The 23,352-nt window shown below is 41.1% G+C and overlaps 1 protein-coding gene across 2 annotated transcripts in view; it reads right to left on the reverse strand.

The window, feature by feature from the left end:
• The window catches only part of HIBCH (3-hydroxyisobutyryl-CoA hydrolase), a 94,915-nt gene that overhangs the window by 19,950 nt on the left and 51,613 nt on the right, over nucleotides 1-23,352 (reverse strand). For both annotated transcript variants that reach the window (XM_024197756.3, XM_024197757.3), the window contains exons 8-11: nucleotides 17,224-17,369; nucleotides 13,409-13,495; nucleotides 10,910-10,968; nucleotides 8,894-8,975 (exon numbers count right to left, since the gene is read on the reverse strand). In XM_024197756.3, the coding sequence (XP_024053524.2) occupies nucleotides 8,894-8,975; nucleotides 10,910-10,968; nucleotides 13,409-13,495; nucleotides 17,224-17,369 (374 nt within the window). The remainder of the gene's footprint in view (nucleotides 1-8,893; nucleotides 8,976-10,909; nucleotides 10,969-13,408; nucleotides 13,496-17,223; nucleotides 17,370-23,352) is intronic.

Genomic DNA, 23,352 nt, shown 5'->3' on the forward strand with positions numbered 1-23,352 from the left:
CCTTTAGCCAATCCTCCTGAGTCTTCCTATGTAAGAAATCTATCAAACAAAGGTTAGTCTAAAAAACCCATCACTCAAAACCTGTCTACAAGAATGATTAGATGATGGCTAATTGGGGTGTGAATCTACCTGTGCTAGCCTTCTGCATCTAACTGTTTGTGTGCATCCTGCTGATGCATGTTAGCAGTTCATTAATGTGCTTTGAGCTAGCCGTGTTTCAAAGGGACAGTTAGACAATGCTGGCACAAGAACAAATGCACATAAACTAGCCATCAACAAGTTTAGGCTTGAAATTAAACTAAGATTTCTAACAATCAGGGGAGTGAAGCTCTGGAACAGCCTTCCAAGGGGAGCAGTGGGGGCAAAAAACCTAACTGGCTTCAAGACTGAGCTTGACAGGTTTTCTGGAGGGGATGTTATGATGAGGTTGTCTAGAACTGCATATGGCCTGCTATTAGCAAATATCTCTAATGGCCTGGAGATGGGACACTAGAGGGGAGGGTTCTGAGTTACTGCAGAGAATTCTTTCCCAGGTGTCTGGCTGCTGGGTCTCGCCCAGGTGCTCAGTGTCTAACCTATTGACCTGGGGGAGAAATCCGTCCCAACCACAAATACGGCAGAGTGGCAGAGACACTGGGGGGGGGGGTTCACCTTCCTGTGCAACATGGACCATGGGTCACGTATTGATTTGAACTAGAGTAAATAGTGGATTCTCTGTCACTTGAAGTCTTTAAATCATGGTTTGAGGACTTCAGCAACTCAGCCAGAGGTTATGGAAGTCTATTGTAGGAATTGGTGGGTGAAGTTCTGTGGCCTGTGATGTGCAAGGTGGTCAGACCAAACTATCATGATGGTCCCTTCTGGCCTTAAAGTCTATGAGAATCTTTGTCAAGGATGAAAGCTTTCATTTTAAAAGGATAGAACAGCTTAAAGGTTCTGCTGCTCCTCTTCCTCTCCTGTGCTGCTCTTCCTCCCTGAACGCTGCCTTGTCTGTCCGTCTGTCAATGCTCCTCCTCCCACCTATTCAGCAGTCACAGGCTGCAGGGGAGGAAGAAGTGGTGGTGCTGAGGCTACACCTCCTTTTTCCACCCTGCAGAATGGCTTCCTGTTCCAGGTCCTTAACTGCTTCACTCTACAGCCAGTGCTTGGAGAAGGAGGAAATGCAAAGAGAGCCAGAAGGTAGGTAAGTGGGTGCCTATAACAATCCAGGAGAGAGGAGGGGGGAGTACTGACCTGGAAGCAGTGTAAGAGGAAGCCATGGAAGGGAGGGGGAACGACAGAGCATGCACACGTGCAGAAACCTAACCACGACTGTTAAGCATCAAGACAAATGAATGTATTGATAATTTCATACCCCTCACCCTACCCCCACCGCACAAATGCAGACGTAAACCTTGTGAGTGCATGGAGGGGTTTGTGTGTAGTCAAAAGGGCAAGTGGTGGGTGCATGGCTGTCTGTGTGGGTTGGGTGGGTGGGTGTACATGTGTGTTGAGAGGTGTGCGTGTAAGAGTGGCTGAGGCAGGGGGTAACTATTGGTGTTTCAGTGGCAGAATGTTGCGGGCAGATGAAGAGACATGTAAGTGTCTACAAGTATCAAGGGGGAGGTTGCAAGGGACAGAGCAGGAAAGAAAGAGGAAGGATGGAAGAACATGGAGAAAAAAACCCAAGGGGAGGTAAGGAACATAGGGAAAGAAAAGGATACAGGGAAAAAAAGAAGAGAAGGAAAAATCAGTCCTGAAGTGAAATTTAATATTGAAAAAGGCAGAGGGCAACTAATTCTAGAAGCTGAAGAAGGATAAAGGAAAGAGAAGGAATTCCAGAAGAAAGGGATATCATTAGGTCAGATTCTGACTCATGCTAGGGCTACTTTGCTTTGTCCCCTGACAGAAAGACAACCTCCAAGCTGGCTTAACCAGCTTCCTAGGGCTGACGCCAGCACGGGGAACCGTCTAGGTGGTGTAGGGCCAACTTAGCTGGGTGTATGCCACCCCTTCTGTGCCCCGACTAAGGCACGGCCAGGGCAACAGAAGTGCACCCAGGGAACTGGAATGGCCCTTGGCCAGCTGGGCAAAACTACTGGAGAAGGGGCCAAACACCTGGCCCCCATGCCCAGTGTCCTATTCACTTTTCTGCTTCTAATATGTAAAAATGCTATTCTGGGTTAGGAGACTTTTATGGCTCCCTCTGTACCTTGTACAATTAGTCACTTGGGGCCCAATCCAATACCCACTGAAGTCAATGGAAGCTTTTGCTGGAAGCAGGATCTGGCCCATGGCAATTAAGGCATGCGGACATACAGGTGGAGTGATACAAAAAGCTGTGTCAATAGATATTTTTATAATTGCCTAAAACACTTGAAAAAAGTTTCCTATAACATGTAGCACATGTAGAATCCTTAATATGATGAGGTAGGGTGATGTAAAGGTTTCATGAACAGTCATTTGGGATGACCGTCATAACTCACTCATAAGTAATGTGGTCATCCTAAGTTCAGGCCAGTAAACCTTTTAGATCACACCATCATGTACTCCCTATTTAGAATATGTAAACTCTCCTGTAAGTTAATGTCCAGCAGGTTTTTGGTCTATACGTTTGCACGTACTGTAAACTACTTCAACAATTCTGATCCAGACTGGATCAGCTGTGGTTTAAAGAGAGGGAGACTGATTTTCACATACAAATAACTATAATCAGCTATGCTTTCCTGACTTGTCTGCTGTCTTCAGCTGAGTTTTTCAGTAAAAACATTAATTACACAATTTAAGCACAGAAATATCAGCTAAACTTAATACAGATATTTTTTTTACTAAAAAAATTCAAACCTGGTTTTGTACCTTTTTTAAAAAATACATAGTTTGGGAATTTAGGTCAACAATGACATTATTAAATTATTATGAAATATTATACAGCTCTTATAAATTATAAACTATACTGCTCTTTGTACCAGGAACACACTGCCTTGTCTCACTAGATGTTACCCTGTGTTCATATCCTGAATATAAGGTTTCAGCTTTTTCGACTATTTTTGAAGACCACTTGAGCCAATTTTCAGCCTAAAAGAGAAATAAGTTTGAGCTACTAATTTAGATCCAGTAAACATAAGAGTCATAATGATTAAATGTCTTTTAGGCACAAATTTTCAATTAAATAACTATGCTGTTCTGTAGTATTTAACAAAACCATGTACTGTAAATTTCTTAATAGCGAAGATGACAATGACTGACACTTATATAGGCCTTTCATCTACAGAATCCCAAAGCATTTTACAAACTATGGTACTGTGATAGGGTCTCTATCCCACACTGGCACTAAGAGGGTTAATGAGAGCTTCAGAACTCAATTAACCTACCTGTTGGCACCTGAACAGGTGTTAAGAAGGTTGGTTAGAAGGGTCACCTGGAAAGGAGTCAAGTTTCCTTAAAAAGACAGAATGGTCAGCTAGTGATAGACCCAGAAAAGATGAGGCTGGGAGTTCCTGCACTGTGGGAATGGTTTGATAGAAGAAAGGAGCAGAGTATCTGGGAAGCCTCCAGAAGACTCGCATTCAAGCCTGGGTAGGGTGGAAGTGGGTTAAGTTTGTACTTTTGGTTTGGAAGAATCCTGTAAGTTATGAAGTATGAAACCTCTGAGGGTATATCTACACTGCAATTAGACACCCGTGGCTACCTCAGCCTGTCAACAGGCCTTTCCTACAGCTCCTTCCCGGGCCAGCTGACTTGAGCTTGGGCTGCAGCAGGGCTGTTTAACTGCAGTATAGACTTCTGGGCTCAGGCTGCAGCCTGAGCTCTGGGACCCCCACCGCCCACCCCAGGTCCTAGAGCCTGGAAGTCTACGCTGCAGTTAAATAACCCTACCGTCCAAGCCCTGCGAACCCAAGTCAGCTGGTACAGGCCAGCCATGGGTATCTAATTGCAGTGTAGATATACCCTGAGAGTCTGAGAAAAATACACAGTGGGCCCAAGAAGGAGCTGTAGGAAAGGCCTGTTGACAGGCTGAGGTAGGAAGATGTTCAGGGAAGGTAGCACAGGATGGGTTTGAATAGATAAACCTTGTCTTTTCAGTATAGGGTCCCTGGGCTGACACCCAGAGAAGTGGGAGAGCCTAAGTTCCCCTACCACTCACCAGTGAGTGAACTTTCTCCTTGTATAAGGGGATGAGGACTCGTGAAAGCCCTGGGGACAAGAAGATGTAAGGACCAGGGGACCCAGAGTCAAGGGCTGAAAACCTGATGTAAAGTTGCTGGACTTTTTGTTACCCTGGAAGGGGTGGAACTAAAATGTGACCTGGCTGGAGGGCCAAGTCATGAGAAAAGAGACCCGCACAGGACCAGACTGAACATCGGCAGGAGGCACACCATGCTACAGCAGAAAGAGCGACTACTTGCAGCCACAAGGGGAGCACACCAGCAGTGACGCCACCCTTCCACAGGTAGCAGTTCTGCAAACACTTAATACAAGTAAAAGTTACCCATATGCATAAGTCCTTGCAACACAAGGCTCTATTTTATATCATCTGTACAGCCCGACATATGGGAGAATGAAATGCCATCATGTACAGCGTGAAGTGAGACTACACTGGTTATCAGTTCACAACACTAGACATAAGAGTTTAGGTCAGGAAGTGAAAAAGACCAGCGTATCCAAATGATACGAAAAGGGCAATCTGAGCTATGCAGAACTGATTACCCAAACTGGAATCTGGCCAGGATACTGGGGTTATGATATTCCTTGGTATTTTTTAAGTGTGTGTGCTTTTAACAAGCAAAATGTAAATGAACATCTTCTAAAGCTAATACCTTTTTTTTTTTTTTTTTTTTAAATAAGGGACTGAGAGTCATTTCTGCAGACTAGAAATGAAGTAGGAATTTTGAGAAGCCAGCTCAGGAGAATACATCATTGCACCAGCTTTCCAACCACTGTCCCAGCAGCTGACATGTCCATTGTTTCTTCCTTTTGTTTGGCTCTTCTTACCTTTCTAACCTGCCTTTCACTGGTTACCACGTAACTATGGCTGAATTGCTGTGAATGTATATTGAGATGTGATTGCTGTCTTAGTTTTTGTTTTTAAAGTATGGTTTCTCACTGTCCCACTTCCAGTATTTTAAAGGAGGAAGGAAAGCAACAATTATTGAAACTTTTAAGACGCAGCCAAGAGGAGGCACCAGGGTAAAAAGATTACATACAAATGGGATTCAGTTTGCCAAAACTAATTAATATATCAAGTAAACTAGAGGCGGCTATTGCTGTTGGTGACAATTTCACTCTAAAACCTCTCACCCCTTAACCCTGTAGACAAGCTTTCTATTCTTCAACAACATAGTAGTGGCAATATAATTTTCTCCACAATACATCACCACTGTGCCACCATTCTGACCTGGAAATATCACCCTCCTTGAGGAAAAAATGATCATATGCACGTTCAATCCTTGGCCTCTGAGTTGAGTCTGCCAGTTAAGGTACCAGTTAATGGCAACAGCAATGGTATTTTTGTAAGATGTCTATAATACACTGCCTAGGGAGGTTGTGGAATCTCCATCTCTGGAGATATTTAAGAGTAGGTTAGATAAATGTCTATCCGGGATGGTCTAGACAGTATTTGGTCCTGCCATGAGGGCAGGAGACTGGACTCGATGATCTCTCGAGGTCCCTTCCTGTCCTAGAATCTATGAATACTTAGAAATTGACTCATTTCACGCAGGCCACCAAATAGCCATCAGATGTTAATGACTTTTGGTCATAATTTCCCTGGGCTGGATTTGAATGACTCTATATCTTATTACCAATTCTCTGAGCTATTCAGTCTTTCAAAATCTCTTATTTCTGACCCAGGAGTGACACTGGACTCTACTGCCTGTAACCTCAGAAGCCCCAAGGCCAGTCATGTTAACAAGAGGCTTTCATACTGGAGTTAGTCTAAAACAGGGGAGATCACATATTTCAGTTAAAAAAGCAGGCTTTTTTTTTTTTTAAATAACTTTTGTTTTAATCCAAGAGAATGGGTAACTAACTATATCTGTAAACCCATAGCAGTGGAAAATAAATGGCAGAATGCATGGGATGCCTGCTTAAACCTCTAAGCAGCACGCTAGTTAGTTGAATTCAAAATAGGTTCAGATAATTTACACTGGATTCAGTCTACAGCCAGGAACTTATAAACATCAGGAATGTTTTTCAAAAGTATCAAATAATGTTTTATTTGTGAATCATCTCATCATTCTTCCTTTTGCAACAAATAATATTTATTCTATAATTCTCTTACATCTTTGAATTTTGCAGTTAAAGTGACACCACAATTGGAAATCTAGTCAATTTAAACAAACAAACAAAAAAAGGTTAAAAGTCGTTTCAGGTATTATATGGATCCCTGAGTTCCCTCTAGGGAATGCTTGTGGTCTTATAATCATTTTCCTATTGTTAAAAATGTTTCTTGTTCCTGTGGCTGTGTGAAAGACTGACAAAAGCAAAAGGGGAAAGAAAGGCCCTGATCCTCTGGACACTTACTAGTGGGCATAGGGTTTCTACTGTAATTCAATTGAAATAAAGGGATTATTCACAGTAATAAACACTAAATCTTATAAAATATTTGCAGGATTCATAGGTTTCAAGGCCGGAAGGGACCATCATAATCACCTACTCTGAACTGCTGTATAACACAGGCTATAGACCATCACCCAGTAACTACTGTATCAAGCCTGAGGAACAAGAATCAGCCATTAACCAACCATAGAGGGGAAACACTATCATCTACTATACATCAAGTGCTATTAAATGCACAAACAAATTGAAGAAAGAGAGGGAAAAAAATCTTTTTAAAGGCACAGGGCCTTTTGTTTACTAGTACATAGGCTCTTCTTCAAGACAGCTGACGCTGCATCAGTTAACCTCAAAAATGTGAAACGCATGTAATCTCCATAACCATAAGGACTGAGAATTTAAATTTTGGCTTTAAATAGGTCAGATTGTGCAGCAAGGGGGTGAATTCTGCAGCAAATCTGGTAGTTATGGGATCGTGGAATTAGGGTGACCAGACAGCAAATGTGAAAAATCGGGACGGGGGTGGGGGGTAATAGGAGCCTATATAAGAAAAAGACCCAAAAATCGGGACTGTCCCTATAAAATCGAGATATCTGGTCACCCTACGTGGAATATACAGGGCCTGGAGAGTGACAATATGCCAATAAGAAAGCACTTCTAGTCTTTATAATGTGAACTGTATTTTGAACACAGAAAATGTTGTAACGTCCTCAATACACTATGTTCTCTATCAAACAATTCCACTAGATTTCATTATTTTATAGTGCCATAACTATACGTTTAGAAAAAGCCATCGTTAAATAATCCTTGATGGTCTGTCAGCCTCCACAAAAGTTAATTTTATCATCATCAAGTTAAACAGAGTTCTACAATGATATTGTAAAAGGGGTTTACAATATCCTATTGCAGTTCAACAGATTATAAATACAACTGAGTGGGTTGAGCTATTTTAGGTATCTATTTTATATGGCCCCACCACCATAGTATCTGAGCACCTCATAATCTTTACTGTAGTTCTCCTCACAACATCCCTGAGAGATAGGGGAAAATCTATGTTCTCATTTTACAGATGGGGAAATGAGGCCTAGGGAGACAGGAAGTCTGTGGTGGAGCAGGGAACTGAACCCCAATCTCCTGAGTCCCAGCTACTGCCCTAACCATCAGACCAACAATCCTCCTTCACAGGAACCACATAAAAGTGAAATATTAAGTTTCCCCTTTTGTTTAATGTTGTGTTGTAAAACAGATTAAACTTTTTCTTTTAAATACTGAGCATAACGCTCGCTATGCAGGTGGCTTCTAAAATTCCCTTTTTTAGAGAGATGTTTCTCAATTCACATTTTTCTGTGAAGAAGATTGTCAATATAATCTGTGAAAATGCAAAAATATTACCATGGTCAACATTTTGACTGTCCACAAAAACCCTAGATTGGCCAAATGCTTATTGGTTACAACCCAATAGGCTGCTAAAAAATAATTTATAGATTCCAAGGCCAGAAGGGACCAGTGTGATCTTCTAGTCTGACCTCAGTGATTACAGACAATTACATCTGTTACCTCAGGTACATTCTTTGATCATTTTAAGACATTTATTTCCAGTCTGCCTCGGACAGTTAATGATACTGTCATAATATGTCTTATATACTGTAGGTTCAAGGGAGGGTGAGAGGAATACATGTTATACATTTGTACAAGAGCAGCATTTCTGCCCTTAGCTATAATCCTGCATTAGTATCAAAGTTTTCCTTGAGAAATGCCTGAGTTCTACCCAATATTAAGCAATATTTGAGTAGACCCTGGAATAGTTTTTCCACAGGTCAGCAAAGTAAATCCACTTTGAGAGTAATAAAGGATGGAAAAGTCAAAGATTCCATATGACTAAATAAACACATGAATAAAGATTACTTTTTTCTGAGTACTGGAGTCTGAAGTGCGCCACTGAATTAATTTGGAAAACACTGAGTTTGGCACATTTTTTACATATCATTCCAGAGCAACAAAAGGAAAAGTACAAAGAGAACCTCCATTACCACCAAACCTTTTATGACCAGAGAGGAGGTGTATATATGGTCAGGAGTAGATATGAAGTAAAATTTGTGCAGAGTAAAACTGTTTTACAATAAATATGAAGACTTAAGTTGTGATCCTACAGTTACATGTGTGGGTAGTCCTACTGACTAAGTCCTAAAGGACTAAGAATTGGATCTTAAGGGCCTGAGCCTGCTATCACACCAGCTTTACACCAATGTAACTCCACTGACCTTAATGCAGTTGCTCAAGACTTACACAAGTTTCAGTGAGATCAGAATCAATCCTTAAGACTTAATTATTAAGGTAAAAATATATAAGTAAACATTACCTCTAGCTGCTTAAGAGCAAAAGGAGAACCATCCTGCTTCAAATTTTGAATGATTTCCTCCATGCTGTTTGCTGAAAACAAACTAAAAACAAAACAAAACAAGAAAAGCCTCATATGACCTAAATGTATTATCTGATTCCACCCTTCTTCCTGCCTGTGAAGTAATGAGAACTCTCAGACATTAAAAACAGAATAGCTTAACTAGATCATCAGACTGATTCTCTACACTATCTCATCTCAATTCTTGCAACATCCTTTTCCCTGGCCTTGATAAATAAAATCTTGCTTTACACATATCCATTCAGAATGCAGCTGCAAAGGTAATTTACTTAGTCCATCATTTTGACCATCTCACCCTCTCTTTGCATCCCTCCACGGGCTCCCTCACTTTATCATAACAAATATAAGTTACTCATCTTCATTTTCAAGGCCCTTTATGATCCATCATCTCTCATTCAGTGCTGAAAGGACAGCTCCCGCCTCCAATCACCCACTTGTAAAATTTTCAAATAAGCACCTTTGTGCTTTCTTCTATGCTTCCCTGCACACTTGGGAGAAGCTACCTGTAAACATCCACAAAACTAACTACAATAGAACCTCAGAGTTACAAACACCTTGGGAATGGAGGTGATTCGTAACTCTGAAATGTTTGTAACTCTGAACAAAACATTATGGTGGTTCTTTCAAAAGTTTACAACTGAACATGGACTTAATACAGCTTTGAAACTACTATGCAGGAGAAAAATGCTGCTTTTAACCATCTTAATTTAAATTAAACAAGTACAGAAACAGTTTCCTTACCCTGTCAAATCTTTTTTTAAACTTTCCCCCCTTTTTTTTAGTAGTTTACGTTTAACACAGTACAGTTCTTTACAATATTTGCTTTTTTTTTTTTTTTTTTTGTCTCCACTGCCTGATCGTGTACTTTAGTTCCAAATGAGGAGTGTGGTTGACCGGTCAGTTCATAACTCTGAGGTTCTACTGTAATTAACTTCCTTCAAAACCCTCCTTAAAACTCTCCTTTTTTGTGAAGCCTACAAAACACTTGACAACTGCTATCATACTGACCAATGCTGTCTCATTGTTTCCGTGCACTCCCCCATCAGTCTGTACGTAACCATCTGTTGTCTCTTCTCTTATACTTAGATTGTAAACTCTTTCGGGCAGGGACTCTCTTTTTATTCTGTGTTTGTGTGGTACCAAGTGCAGTGGGGCCATGGTCTATGATTGGGGCTCCTAGGTGCTATGGTAATACAAATAATAAACAACAATATAGTCTCTCCTGCTTTGTTCAGACTACTTTTATATACTGATGAGATTTCCTCCATTTCCCTTTCAAGACTATTTCACATTCAAATAAACCTGTTGGGAATACCGATATTAATTCTAAAACTTCTACTTTTGTTTTATCTATGTATTTATAATCCCTATGGTATCAATTTTATTCTGACTGCTGTTTACACTCATAAAATATCTGTAAAGAACTATATCATCTCAGTTGTTCAAGCTATCCATATATTATTATCTCAGCTTCTCCTCATAAATCTATCCTACTAGGCTTAGTTTTTTGTTGGTGGTGTTCCCTGGCTTCCATCCATCAACCTCTTTTTGGTACTCAGCTGCACAAAACTGGTCACAGATGTAGCTTCATCTCAATACCCAAAGAATTACACACATATTCTGTCCTTTGCCCCCCAAAATCCTAAATTCCAATTTTCAAGTGTCTTTGTTTTAATGTGTTATGTACAAGAGTGACAAACTGACAAACAAGAGATTTAATGACTATAGCAACATTTATCAAAAGTTACTTTTCTCACTGAACCAGCCAAGAACACCTGTAATATGTAGAAGACCATAGGTAAGTAATAAGTCCTAGTAGGTCAAGAACCCTACAAAAACAGATGTTAAAAAAGGCTAGAGCCTGGTCTGTTATTACATAACCTGTTAAATCCAGTAAACATTAATATTAATGCAAATCTTCCACACAAGAGGTAAGAGGAAAGAATGATAGAGTACCTGTTAATCTTGTCCATATGTTCATCAAGTACGAACTGCTTCTCTTGATCAATTTTGCACTATTTAAAAGAAAATACATCTTTCACTTGGTTCTGTCTCAGCCTATTTGAAAACTTTAAAAGTCCATCACTGGTCCTGAAATACTATATTGATTTGCACTACAGAAAAGCCTACGCAGATAGCTCAGTTAACGCTGATTACTATGTTTAATCAAACAGTATTTTACAGTACATACAAACTTGTCATTGTGTGTTGAACATTTTAAAGTTTTTATCTCATAGTGTTAGTTACGAGCTATCATATAGCTCAAAGATGTTTTGTCAATATTTGTCAGTAACAGATACAGAGAGAGCTGATTTATATACACTTTCAGAGTTCTCTGAGGAACAGTAAGGAAAGGAAAATAAAGCTGTAATATGAGAGATGTGTAGCTTTCTTAAGCATTTTTGTACAATGGTTATTTCCATTTTAATATTAGAGATCCATATCTAACAGGAAGGTATGTACAGATTTTCTTTTAATATATGTCCGTTTATGGGGTTGGTGGGAAGGGGGAAGCAGCAGCAACTGTTAGCTGCTGTGTTTTTTAGGTGATTTTTTTTAAAGAAACTTAGTACTATGGAATTTATTAGCTGATCCCAATTAGTTTTATTTTCTCTTTAAGTCTTAAGAATAAAACTTCTCTCCTCTTTTGTGCTTGCTTGGTTGTTTTGATTTACAGTATTAATGTCGGGACATCTTCTGAACTTGTAAGATAATGAGGTATGCTTACATCAATAAATATACAATCTTCTACGAGGATAACACCTTACCAGCAACAATACATTATTTATAACCCATCCAATCTTCATAGAAGTACCAGGGCCTCTTTCTACTTTTTCTAGTCTTTTTGTTTATATTTATAAAATGTTTACACATATACAATTAGAAGACATGATCATTTTGCATTAATTGATTCGCATTAACTGCTGGTATTGACTGACTGCCAGCAGCTGGGACTGCATGATGTGATGTGTTAGAACTGGAGCTCATGACAAATGTTTTAGACCTGCTAGCCTAGGGGGCTTAGGATACAAACTGATGTTTCACTGACACTAGCTGCAGCTCAAACAGGTTCCTTGTCACTTCTATTCCAATGACGGTGAAGGTGAAGCTTCCATTCCTTTAACTGTTAGCTTGCACTGTACTTTATAGTAACATATTCTCTCTCTTGGCTTATAGTTTCCATTTTATCAAAGATATTCAGTGGTGTTAGATACATTAATGTATTCCAATTATTTTTCCACTTAATGCGCATACAAGAACCTAACAATTCTAACTGGGAAATAGTGGATACCAATCTCATTCTAAAAGCAAACAATATATGGGATGAAGGAACAAAATTAAGTCTCTGTTAGCACCAGCACTTTTTTTCTTTTGGAAGAAGTACTGTGAGCTTATTAGAGCTTATTATGGCTATTATAAAACTGAGTGCAAATTATCGAAAACCTTTTGATACATGCATGCAACGTGTTACAAGGAAATCTGACATTTTCTAGCTGTTTGATATGAAGTTAAATTCACCCCCAAAAATCTTGACTGACACTCTCAGAGAGAATTATGAATTTGCGCTTTGGAAAATAAGTAATCTTTCTCTGAAAATGTAAAACTAGCAATATTTAGTTGCTTTAATTTAAAGCATTGCTTTCATGTTCCAAATGCATTTCACTAGAGCCTAGCAAGAGCCTGATCCTGTTAACATACACTATGCTTGGTAGTATTTGCCAAAAGGGACATCATTAATCACTGAAGTCTGGGCTCAAAATTTAGACTCTGCAGATGACTTTAAAGAAAATAAGGATGAAATTCACATTAAGTCAGAGTAAAATGGTTTCATGCACGTAAAATAGGAATGGCATAGGTGGAAAGGCAAAACCCACCCCAAACTGAGGGATATGGCATGGCATTAAAATGAATGGGGAGTCCCTCACAATTTCTAGTTTGGTCTTTAGGCTGCAATAGCAGTTTGTGTGTCACGTGATGGGATGTCAGAGCCACTGAATCCACGTAATTCCATGGCCACTCCCCCTGCACCCAGTGCCTCCCTCAGTGCTAGTCTCATTCTGTCAGTGGCTGTCCCCGGGTGCTGAACATCAAAATTGAAAAGCAATGAATAGTAATACCTAGCACTTAGAGATTTACGTGTTCAGCACTACTGTGCCAGTGGATGAGAACCACCAAATAAAACTGATCAGTCTAACTTCATTGTCCAAATCGAAAGAAATGCAAAAGGTAGTGAAAAGTAAATTAGATTTTTAAAATTCTTTCAGTTTTAATCACTTATTTAGTGTTAATATATAAATTATTAACATCTTGTAGTAGTGTGTAGAGGCTGGGAATCCATTCTGCAGGGTGCTATACAAACATACAGCAAATGATGGTTATGTAAATAAGATTATTATTTAACTTGATAGTTGCCTATTTAATAAAGTTCGAGATTGTAGCTAGCCAGCAGATTACCTTCATGTGATATGAGTTCAGTACATCGGCAACATTTTCTTTAGAAGGAGATTTTAGTGCTATCAAATCTTCCTCTAGTGCAGGCAGCTACCAAAAAAAAAAAAAAAAAAAAAAAAAAAAAAAAGGCAAATTAAAATAATAAGGGAATAAAATGTATTTCCAGCTAGATTGTTATTTTAACAGTTATGGATTAAAGACTCTTGGCCTGATTTAAAGAGGTGATAAGCAGATAATGGGAGCAGCAGATGCTCAGCACTTCTGAAAATTGAGCAGTCTGGATTGAATTACACCTTTGGGGATCAGTACAGAGGGCCTTTTCCTAAGCAGAACCTCTGTGTGGTGGAGCAGAGAGCCACCCATACCCCCACCCATCATGAAAGAGTTAAAGAATTGCTGTGGTCGCAATCAGCCCCAAACTGCTGCATCTGTGCAGCTTCTCAGGCCTGGGGATGAGCCCTTAAAAGGGAAAAACTCAGCCCAGCTGGGGGTGGTGCTCTGAAACAAGCAGATCTAGAGTTCTCAGACCAGAGTCCTAGGCTATGTGTTAAAGAACAGGGAGCACCACCATCCTGAGCCCACTGAGAAAAGAAGATGGGCTGGTTTTGTTGTTGAAACTCCAGGTTCTAACTTTTGGCTTTTAGCTGCATAGGAGGATGGGAACTGAGATTTTCTGTGGAGCCTGAAAGTCTGCTTCCCCTCCTCTTCATGAGGAAGGGGGCTTCCTACCTTGAGAGTCTAAAAGCTATTTTCTTCTCTGTTTGGGCTATTTTTAAAACCCCCTGGAAGGACGTGCACTTGCTATGATGTGCAGCTGGAGGGCTATACTTCAGACCACAGGACTGCTGTTGCTCACGGAACAATATATGAGGTAAGGGAGGTGCGCAGCTCCACCTCATGGGGTGACCTTAAGGCATAACCATTTACACACTGAGAACTGTGGCTGAAGCAGGCAAACAATAACTCTCAGAGCTTGAGAGGTTACTGGGAGTCCTGATGTGGTGCTATACTTAAATATAGTGTAGTGTTTCATAGCCTAGGCACCTACCTAACTCTGACCGTGCAAATGAGAAGGCAGAGTCAAGGCCTTGCACCCTCCTGATACGCTTCAGAAAAGATACTGTCAGTAGCTGAACTAGCCCTATGGTGTCCTTGTCCCTGAGTGCAAAGCATATCACTGTGAAGAGGTGGGGAGGAAGAGAGTATAGGGAAAGCTGGTTATTTTCTCTTGCCCACTTACCCATCCATGCAAGGGATAGGCACAATCTCATGCTATGACTTTACCAAATGAGTTGATGATTTAGATCTCTTCCCCAGCCAATTTTTAAGGCCCCCAACCCTGCAAACACTCAGGGATCTAACCTGCACATTAATAATTTCCATTGGCTTCACTGGAATTGTTAATGTGTGAGAAGATAATCAGCTATGTAAAGTGTCTGTGGGATCTAGACCTATATATGTCACTGGGAAAGAGAGCTATAGATACAGTATTGACTGTGACTTGATTTCTTCCCTGTGTTTTTGACCACCTAACAGCTCATCTCCAAGTGGGATTTGAAGTCAGTGGCTGCCTTAACTGCTGTCACCTAGAATCATACTTGGGGAGGTGTGGGCTTGGAATAGTTCTTGATTGGTTGCACATACGCAAGCATTAGTAGATTCTTTTAATACATGTTTCTAGTAAATTGAAGTTTTCACAACTGGCTACCACAATCCAGTGCTGAACATAACTCAGTTACTTTCAGTAGCAAAATATCAATTTAATGTTTTGCAGATAAGAACAGAAGCCTAATACGTGCTAAGCACCCAATTACCACTGGCTTCATTGGGAGCTGACAATGCTCAATGCCTCCTGTGAGCCAGGCTGCTTGAGTTGTGTGTTTCTGGACCATGAGATCTGCCTGAGTTAGAGAGGAGTACAGGATAACTATCTGTACTGATTTGTAACAAGGGAATCATTTGTTGAGGCAAAGAAGATTACATCAGAGGTATGGTACTGGAGAAATTACCAAAAAGTACAGAATATCTTAAGGATCTGATTTAAAGGGCCATCAAAATGTTGCTGATAAAATTTGTACATATGAAGCAAGTCACTGCATTCAAGTGTTCGGTTGTGCACATAAATGACTTGTTTTGGTGTTCACAGATGCATGGACACTTTGTGCCTAGGAGGGACTTTAAAAATATGTCCCACTGTGACCCTAAAAACTCCTTGATGCCAACTGGCAAAGGGTTCACTGTTCAGTAACAGCAAAGCTTGATTAAACTCACTACCGTAACCCTTTGCTGTCATAATATTTATCTATTAAAAAAAGTTGTGAGATCTTAACTGAAAGGATCATGGTGGTCATTAATATTATTATAGAATGTATATGCTGATTATATTTTATGATTACATACTGAAAAATGTCCTTAGTTTTATATTAAGGTGTCACTCCCCAGCAGAGGTGAAAAACTGTTTTTGCCAGACAAAGGCATGTATTTTCAGATCTTTGCTTAGGTTAAGCACTGTAAAGCCAACACCATGGAAGTCCTAGTTACATGTGACAATCAACAGGAAAAACAGAAGTTTGAAAACAGCTTAGGGTGCAGGGAAAGAGGGGGCTAGGGGCTGTGTGTGGGCAGGGGGTAGCTCAGGGTGCAGGGAGGGGGGTGGCTAGGGGCTGTGTGCGGGCAGGAGGTAGCTCAGGGTGCAGGGAAGGCATAGCTCAGGGTGTAGGGAGAGAGGTATTAGGGGCTGTGTGCTGGGAGGACTCCCCTGTGGTCCCTGTTCCTGGAGGGATCTGCCAGCCATGGAGGCGGGTCCTCCTACTCAGGTGGGCTCTTACCGGCTGCCTCTCTGTGAGCAAAGGGGGCTGGGAGCTGAGAAGCAGCTTCAACCTGGGGCACGAGCAGGAGAGGAAGGAACGCTGCAGTTGCCTGCTCCATGGCACCAGCCAGAGCAGCAGCAGCTGCCCTGCACTGCCCAGGGGGAAGTGGGGGGATGACTCGGGGGTGTGGTGCTGCCCCCGGGACTGCCTTGACTTTGTGCTGCAGTTTGGGGGGGAGGCAATGCCCTCCATGTCCCCAACTCTGCCCACCACAGGCTCAGGACTTCAGCCCCACGGGGGGCGCCAGGAATTGGGGCTTCAGCCCAGCTGGGGCCATGGACCCCTGGTTGAGAACAGCTGCTTTAGGTGAGAAAGTACTTTAAGATGTGTGTAACAGCTGAAGTCCTTGTCTAGAGTCTAAATGTAACTATCTATTCTTTTCTTTGTAACCTGTTCTCCTTGCTCACTATCTCTTAAATATTAATCTTTGTTGTTAAACTTGTATTGCTTTTCACTATAAGCAGATTGCAGTGCTGTGTTATAAAGGACCTGATCCTGACTGTACCTATCAAGCTGTGTGTACATTCTCTCTGGGGACAGCTTAGCTGGTAATTGAGAGTATCCAATGACTAGGGCTGGATACTACAGGGAAATGCTTCCGAGGAGTTTGGGGACCAGGACACACAAAGTGTTAACCTTCAAGGCAAAGTACGGGCTGGCGGAGCCCTGGGATGAGTACTTGAAGGGCTGGCAGTGTGAGGGAGCTGACATCCAGTTACCACAGGCAAGACTCCATCTCACTGAAGGCAGGAGGGTAAAATGGTGATTCATGGTCCTGGACACTCCAAGAAAGTGTAATACCCATACTGCATCAATGGGGTTGAGAGGCTAAATTTAATTTTATAATTAAAAATCAGTTTAATCTGATATCTGCACAAAGAAGAAATTCAGCTTCAAGTAAATCTAACCCTATGACCTATTATCAAAGGTAACGATTGACAGATTTACCTTTTCTGATTCTACAAAGTGTGTAGCAATTCCTGCTTTTTGCAAATCTCTCCCTTTCAGTCTAAATCCTGTAAGAGCAAGGTAATAGCCAATTTTTCCTGGAAGTCTTGGCAAGAAGTAGCCTCCACCTACATCAGGAAAAAGGCCTGTAATTGAAGAAAACAGGAAAAATGTGAAGGAAAGGTCTAAAAGAATTTACCGTTGTACCACCCATTTAATACACAACCCACTGCACACTTTGAGCCGCCTTCTCACTCTCACCTCCATGTTTCTACATAGCCCTCTTTGACCTGGTCTGCCAGTCCTCCACCCTCTTATCTAAGTCTCTCCCTAAAGTGCACTTCTTCCACAATGCCTTCAAATTCTAGTCCTCCCTTCTGGCAAGTATTCACAACAGATAAGCCAGACATCAGTGCTCACTCCCAAGCTTTTCATAAGAAGAACTATTTCTCTTTTTTTATATATATATATATATATATATATATATATAAAAATCTGTAAAATACCTAGCCTGTTGTTGCTGAATTAGCACAAAGAAAAAGATAGAAATTAATGGGCAGCAGGCTTAAAACAAATAAAAGGAAGTTCTTCACAAAGTGCACCGTCAACCTGTGGAACGCCTTGCCTGAGGAGGCTGTGAAGGCTAGGACTATAATAGGATTTAAAAGAGAACTAGATAAATTCATGGAGGTTAAGTCCATTAATGGCTAATAGCCAGGATGGGTAAGGAATGTTGTTCCTAGCCTCTGTTTGTCAGAGAGTGGAGATGGATGGCAGGAGAGAGATCACTTGATCATTACCTGTAGGTTCACTTCCTCTGGGGCACCTTACATTGGCCACTATCAGCAGACAGAATACTGGGATGATGGACTTTGGTCTGACCCAGTATGGCCGTTCTTATGTAATTTGTTGCAAATCAAAAGTGGAAGCTAATCTTTCTCTCCAACTTCATAGTTCATTGAATAATCAAAATATATTTTGAATACTCTCCCACATAGCAAATAACATTTTTTTTTTAAGGAAAAGTCATCAATTTTTGAGGCCTCCCTAAAATTTTAGGACCCATCAGCTTTGAGACCCCAAAGGCTAGTCCTGGGCACCTTTAGAGAAGACCACAACTAACCTGCATTTAGGGGGGAAAAATCACAAAACTTTCAAAATGTAAACCAATCATGAAGCCTGAAAGTTAAAAGGCAACAGGTAGAAACTTATTTATTTAAAAAATAAATGAGTCCAAGAATCACATTAACATTTAAGAGTTCCAAAAGGACAGATCCTTGGGCTTGTCAAAGGCAAATATATAAGTTCTGTGGTCCTCAAAAGCAACCCTTAATTTTTTTACATTTCCCATTAAATATTTACACTAATATAATTGGTCAAATATTTGATTTTTCTATCCTGTAATGTATGTTACTTTGCTTTAAAAATTATATTCACAAAGAAAATTATACTTTTGATATTTAATCCTACTTTTTTTTAATTGCTAAGCTATTTGCCTGTTTACAAAATCAATTTCCAAAGGCAATTGAGACAAAATTGCAGCTGGAAATATTCACGATTATTTTTCTGCTCATTAGCCAACATCGCTGACAAACTCAATGGCACTGCAAAGTTTCCTACCAATAAACCACTGTTAATGTTCACAAGCTACTGCATTCTTTAGGCAAGGAGAGCAATAACGGAGAGGATTTGCTCCAATTTTGGGACATAATTCTACAGCTGCCATGGGAGGTGGATAACGTCTCTGATAAGATCATCCTTTTCATAATGACTTCACAGTGTAATAGGGTATATTAATAAGAACTCCATGTTACAGATGATAGGCAGAAGCTCCTAAAATCTCTAAAGTGATTTCCCCTTGATTGGCTCAAGTCATGGAATTTTCATTGAATAGGAATGGGGTGCCCACTAGCCTAGTTTTGGATAACCCCCTATTAGAGGATGACTGAAATAGCCTTCCTTTCAAAGATGTGTTGCTTGGCTATTAAAATCTGCTTGGACACAACTTGGCATGTTGTGGACTGGGGTACGTGCACATGCACCCGCACCCACCTCAATTGTGACTTCTTACTCAATTCATGCATGCTGCTCTCCAGCCCACAGAATGCATAGGCAAAAGAGCATTTACCATAATGTACCCTCTTCTGCTGTATTGGAGCACCATGGTGTGAATTAAATATAGTATGAGTATAACTTTGGATTTTTGGGCCTTTGAGGGACTACCAAACTCTTAGCAATAACACTTTCTGGATTTGTATACTGTACCTCTTGTATCAAGCACAACTGAATTCTAATAACTATAAGAACTTTTTGTACAATGATGAATGGGGGGGGGGAGATCAAATCTACTCTTATTTTCTAGCTATGGCTCAATAAATAACCTTATATAATTGCAAGTTATATATGGAATCAAACTTTTTAAAACTATTGCAAAATGGGTTGTAAGTATTATCCAATAAAACAATTACTTACTAACACCATAGAAATCTGCAATTTTCCCAGTTATCAAGACACTAAAATTTAGTAAATGTGAACAGTATTTGCAGGTCAAAAAAATTAAGATGACCAAATTTTTTTTTGTATGAATGGTCTCCCAGTTTCCCTACAAACTATAAACATACAATACTGATCAAATGTTGCTATTTTGGGGTATAGGGTGTCAACTGTCACAATAACACTGCATAACAGTGGGGGGGGGGGGAAAATCTCTGCCCTGTAATGGCATTGACATTTACAATATTCTGACTCTGTAAACTTTGTTTACAAAGTTTACTGCATCGCATAAGTAGAATGACTAGTACACAAAATAAAACCAATTTTAATATCTGGACATGTTTCTTCCCATTCAATATATACCCACAATTAAACAACTTCTTCCACACAATACCCTGCTGGGGGGGGGGGAGATGGTTGGGCCTCACAGGAAATAGCTGACTAAATAGAAGTATGCCTCCTGCAATTTGAGAGCCACAAACCAATCTTCATCCTCGAGAGATGGAATGATGGAGCATCCTGAATCTGAAGCAACGTTTGTTTGTTTAGTCTCATCAGGTTTAGGATGTGACAAAGACCCCCTTTATCCATCTAATATTTCCTTATCCTGGAGTAAAAGCCTTTCCCCTGTACTCCTGTGGTACCACTTCTATGGCTCCTATTTCTGTTTGTAACAGGCTTTCGTGAGAAAGGTCGTGAAGGGGGCGTGGGGGATAACAAATGGCACTAATTAGGAAGCCTTGGGCAATATGTCTAATGCCCATTTGTCAGCTGTCCTAGCTCTCCAGGCCCAGGCGAATGGGTCAAGTTGGCTCCTGAAGCCTACTCCTTCCTTCTGAACAGCTCTGGTGTGAATCTTCATACTCCCATTAAATCTGATGCCTCAGAGGGCAACAGGTTGATTGAAGAGGCAGAAGACGAGCTGGAGTTGATATTTTTAGGCCTTTTTGTAGGGAGCCAGTGTATAAATTCCCAGAGACCACAGTGTACCCCTTGAGGGAATGAAGCACTTCATCTAGTAGCCTCTGGTTGAAGAGCTCCATTCTATCGAAGGGCAGGTCCTTAATTGTAACCTGTACTGTACACAGGATGCCTACCTCACACCACAAGGCCTGCCTTATTGTGACAGTTGTAGCCATTGACTTCTGGCCATACCAGAGGCATGTATGACCACCTACAGTGATGTTCTTGGATCATCTTCCCCTCTTCGATCTTTCATTTCATCCTTGCAATCCTGCCAGATTTTAGAAAGAAATGGGGTTACCCTCATGTGCGGGAGGATCATTACACTTGCTGAACAATGCTTGGTAGTTTGTCACCTGGCACTGCAAGGAGGCTGATGAATATGGCTTGTACCCAAACAAGTCTAACTTCTTACGGTCCTTGTTCTCAGGACTGCTTTTAATGGACTTCAGTTTTTCTTGCACACAGTGATGACCAAGAAACCCTTGTTGAGGTGAGCATAAAAGTGCCCAAAGCCTTTCTGGCGCACCTGACATGTTTTCTCCACATGCTTGAAGATGGGAGGAAGAGTGGATGGGGTTCCCCTTTGGCCGTTTCTAGGATCCCCTTATTAATAAGGGAGGACAATCCTGAGTGTGACAACCCCAGCCAGGAAGTCAAAGAGCTTGTGAATCTTTTCTTGTACACCTCTACCCTGATATAACGCTGTCCTCGGGAGCCAAAAAATCTTACCGCATTATAGGTGAAACCGCGTTATATTGAACTTGCTTTGATCCGCCGGAGCGCTGCTTTACCGTGTTATATCCAAATTCGTGTTATATCAGGTCATGTTATATCGGGGTAGAGGTGTATGAACCTGGCCTAAATATCCAGGGGCCCTGTAACTTGGGACAGGAGGTCCTGGAAAGTTTTGAAGTTACCTATCACTGGGGTGGGTGCTGCTGTCACTGCCTTTGCCATCCTAGGAACCCTAGTTACTGGACATGAGGGTCACTGTTGTCCATCTGTTTCCTGCTCCTGTGGGCCCACATTCAGTTCCAGCCATCAAAGCCACATGGGGTGGGGAGGGGGGAGCATGAGATCTGCATCTTGACACGAGAGGACTGTCCCACCCAGGAAGGCCAATATGGTCATAGTAGCATGCCACACAGGTCTTGGCCTGGTTGAGCCTGGCCAACCCAGTGCCACTCCCACACTGTATGGGACAACTGTTTAAATGGGGGCTCCCCAATATCCTCCGGGGATCATTCTCTGATGGCAGGGGAGAGGGATTTCTGTCCAATGCCACTGAGAAGGAATATGTTGGCCATAGTAAGAAAGAATCTCTCTTCTTCAAAGTACAGTATTGGTGCCAGCACTGGGCACCATTTCATCTCTGGAGATAATATAGAGCCTGTACAATATATGCCCAGGTCCTTGCTCAGCTCCATCACTGGCATCGGTAACTAGACCAGTCACTAGCCAAGTCTCACTCTGGGATTTTCCTTCAGCACTGGAGCAGTTTAAGCTCAGTCTGACTACACAGATTTGTTTCCTGTTTATAAGTGGTTATAGCATTAATGTCTGACACACTGGTGTCATGGCAGCCAGTACAAGAGCTGGAGTTATCAGTATTGTGGCTGTCAATGCTGAGGTCCTGAACATAGTAATGTTCAGGGTGTGTGGTGTCAATGTCCTCAATCACAACTTTGGCCATCCTCTGCACTTCTGCCCACTGTTCAATTCTGAAGTTTAATGAATTTTGAGAGCCAGGACTGATGATGGTTTATCTGGCCTTGCTGTGGTCATAACAGTCGCCGTTGAGTCTGAAGTGACAGGTATGGACTGCTCTTACAATTGTGGCTTGAGATGGCTGGCCATGGACTTGTGGGTCATGGCAGAGAAAGGTGCTTTGTGTGCAAGTCCATCTGGGATGTTTCTTGACAAGACAGATGGGGCAGTGACTGCATCCATCTTTGAGGACTGTTCTGACAGGCAGAGTCTGAACCCCGAGTGTTTGGATTCAGCCATGAGGTATGACAATTGGTGCAAAGTTTGGTGCCCTACTGTACAGGGGGGTCATTGACCAATTTCTTTTTTAGGAACATCCTTTAGAAATAGATGGGAAGTGTGAAATTAAGATTTATTCACTAAACAGGGTCTTAAAACTGGCTTAGTGTCACCCTCAAATGAGAGCACAAACAAGCACAGGGCCCATGCACTGCCCCCAACAGACCCTGACATTTTAAAAATTCTAATTTCTCTCTCACACGGTGCATGTGCACCTACAGTGGGATCCAAACTGATATACTCAAAGAATTGCAATTTATCCTTGCCAGGGACACCTCATATCACCAGTCAAAATAGAAAGGCAAGATGAGTTAAGAGTGCTGTTCTGGAAAAAGTATTAATGTAATTTGTCATATTTAACAGTTAAATAATGTGCAGCTGTATTAGTTGACAGTCCCCAAATAAATTGAGGCCTTCAATGTATATAAAGTTCATACTGACTAGAAAATTTTAACTCTAAAAACTGTTACACTGAACACAGGATTTGTCATCTTAGATCAGACCTTTTTTTTTTTTTTTTTTTTTTTTTTATTCTATTTTAATTTTTTTAACCTAGTCAAATATCCTATATCTGCCAGGGACCAACGCCTGCACTTCAGAAGAAAGCCAACCCTGCTCTCCTCC

Source organism: Terrapene carolina, unplaced genomic scaffold, assembly GCF_002925995.2.
Source record: "Terrapene carolina triunguis isolate 2854851 unplaced genomic scaffold, T_m_triunguis-2.0 Scaffold62, whole genome shotgun sequence".
Classification (NCBI taxonomy): domain Eukaryota; kingdom Metazoa; phylum Chordata; order Testudines; family Emydidae; genus Terrapene; species Terrapene triunguis.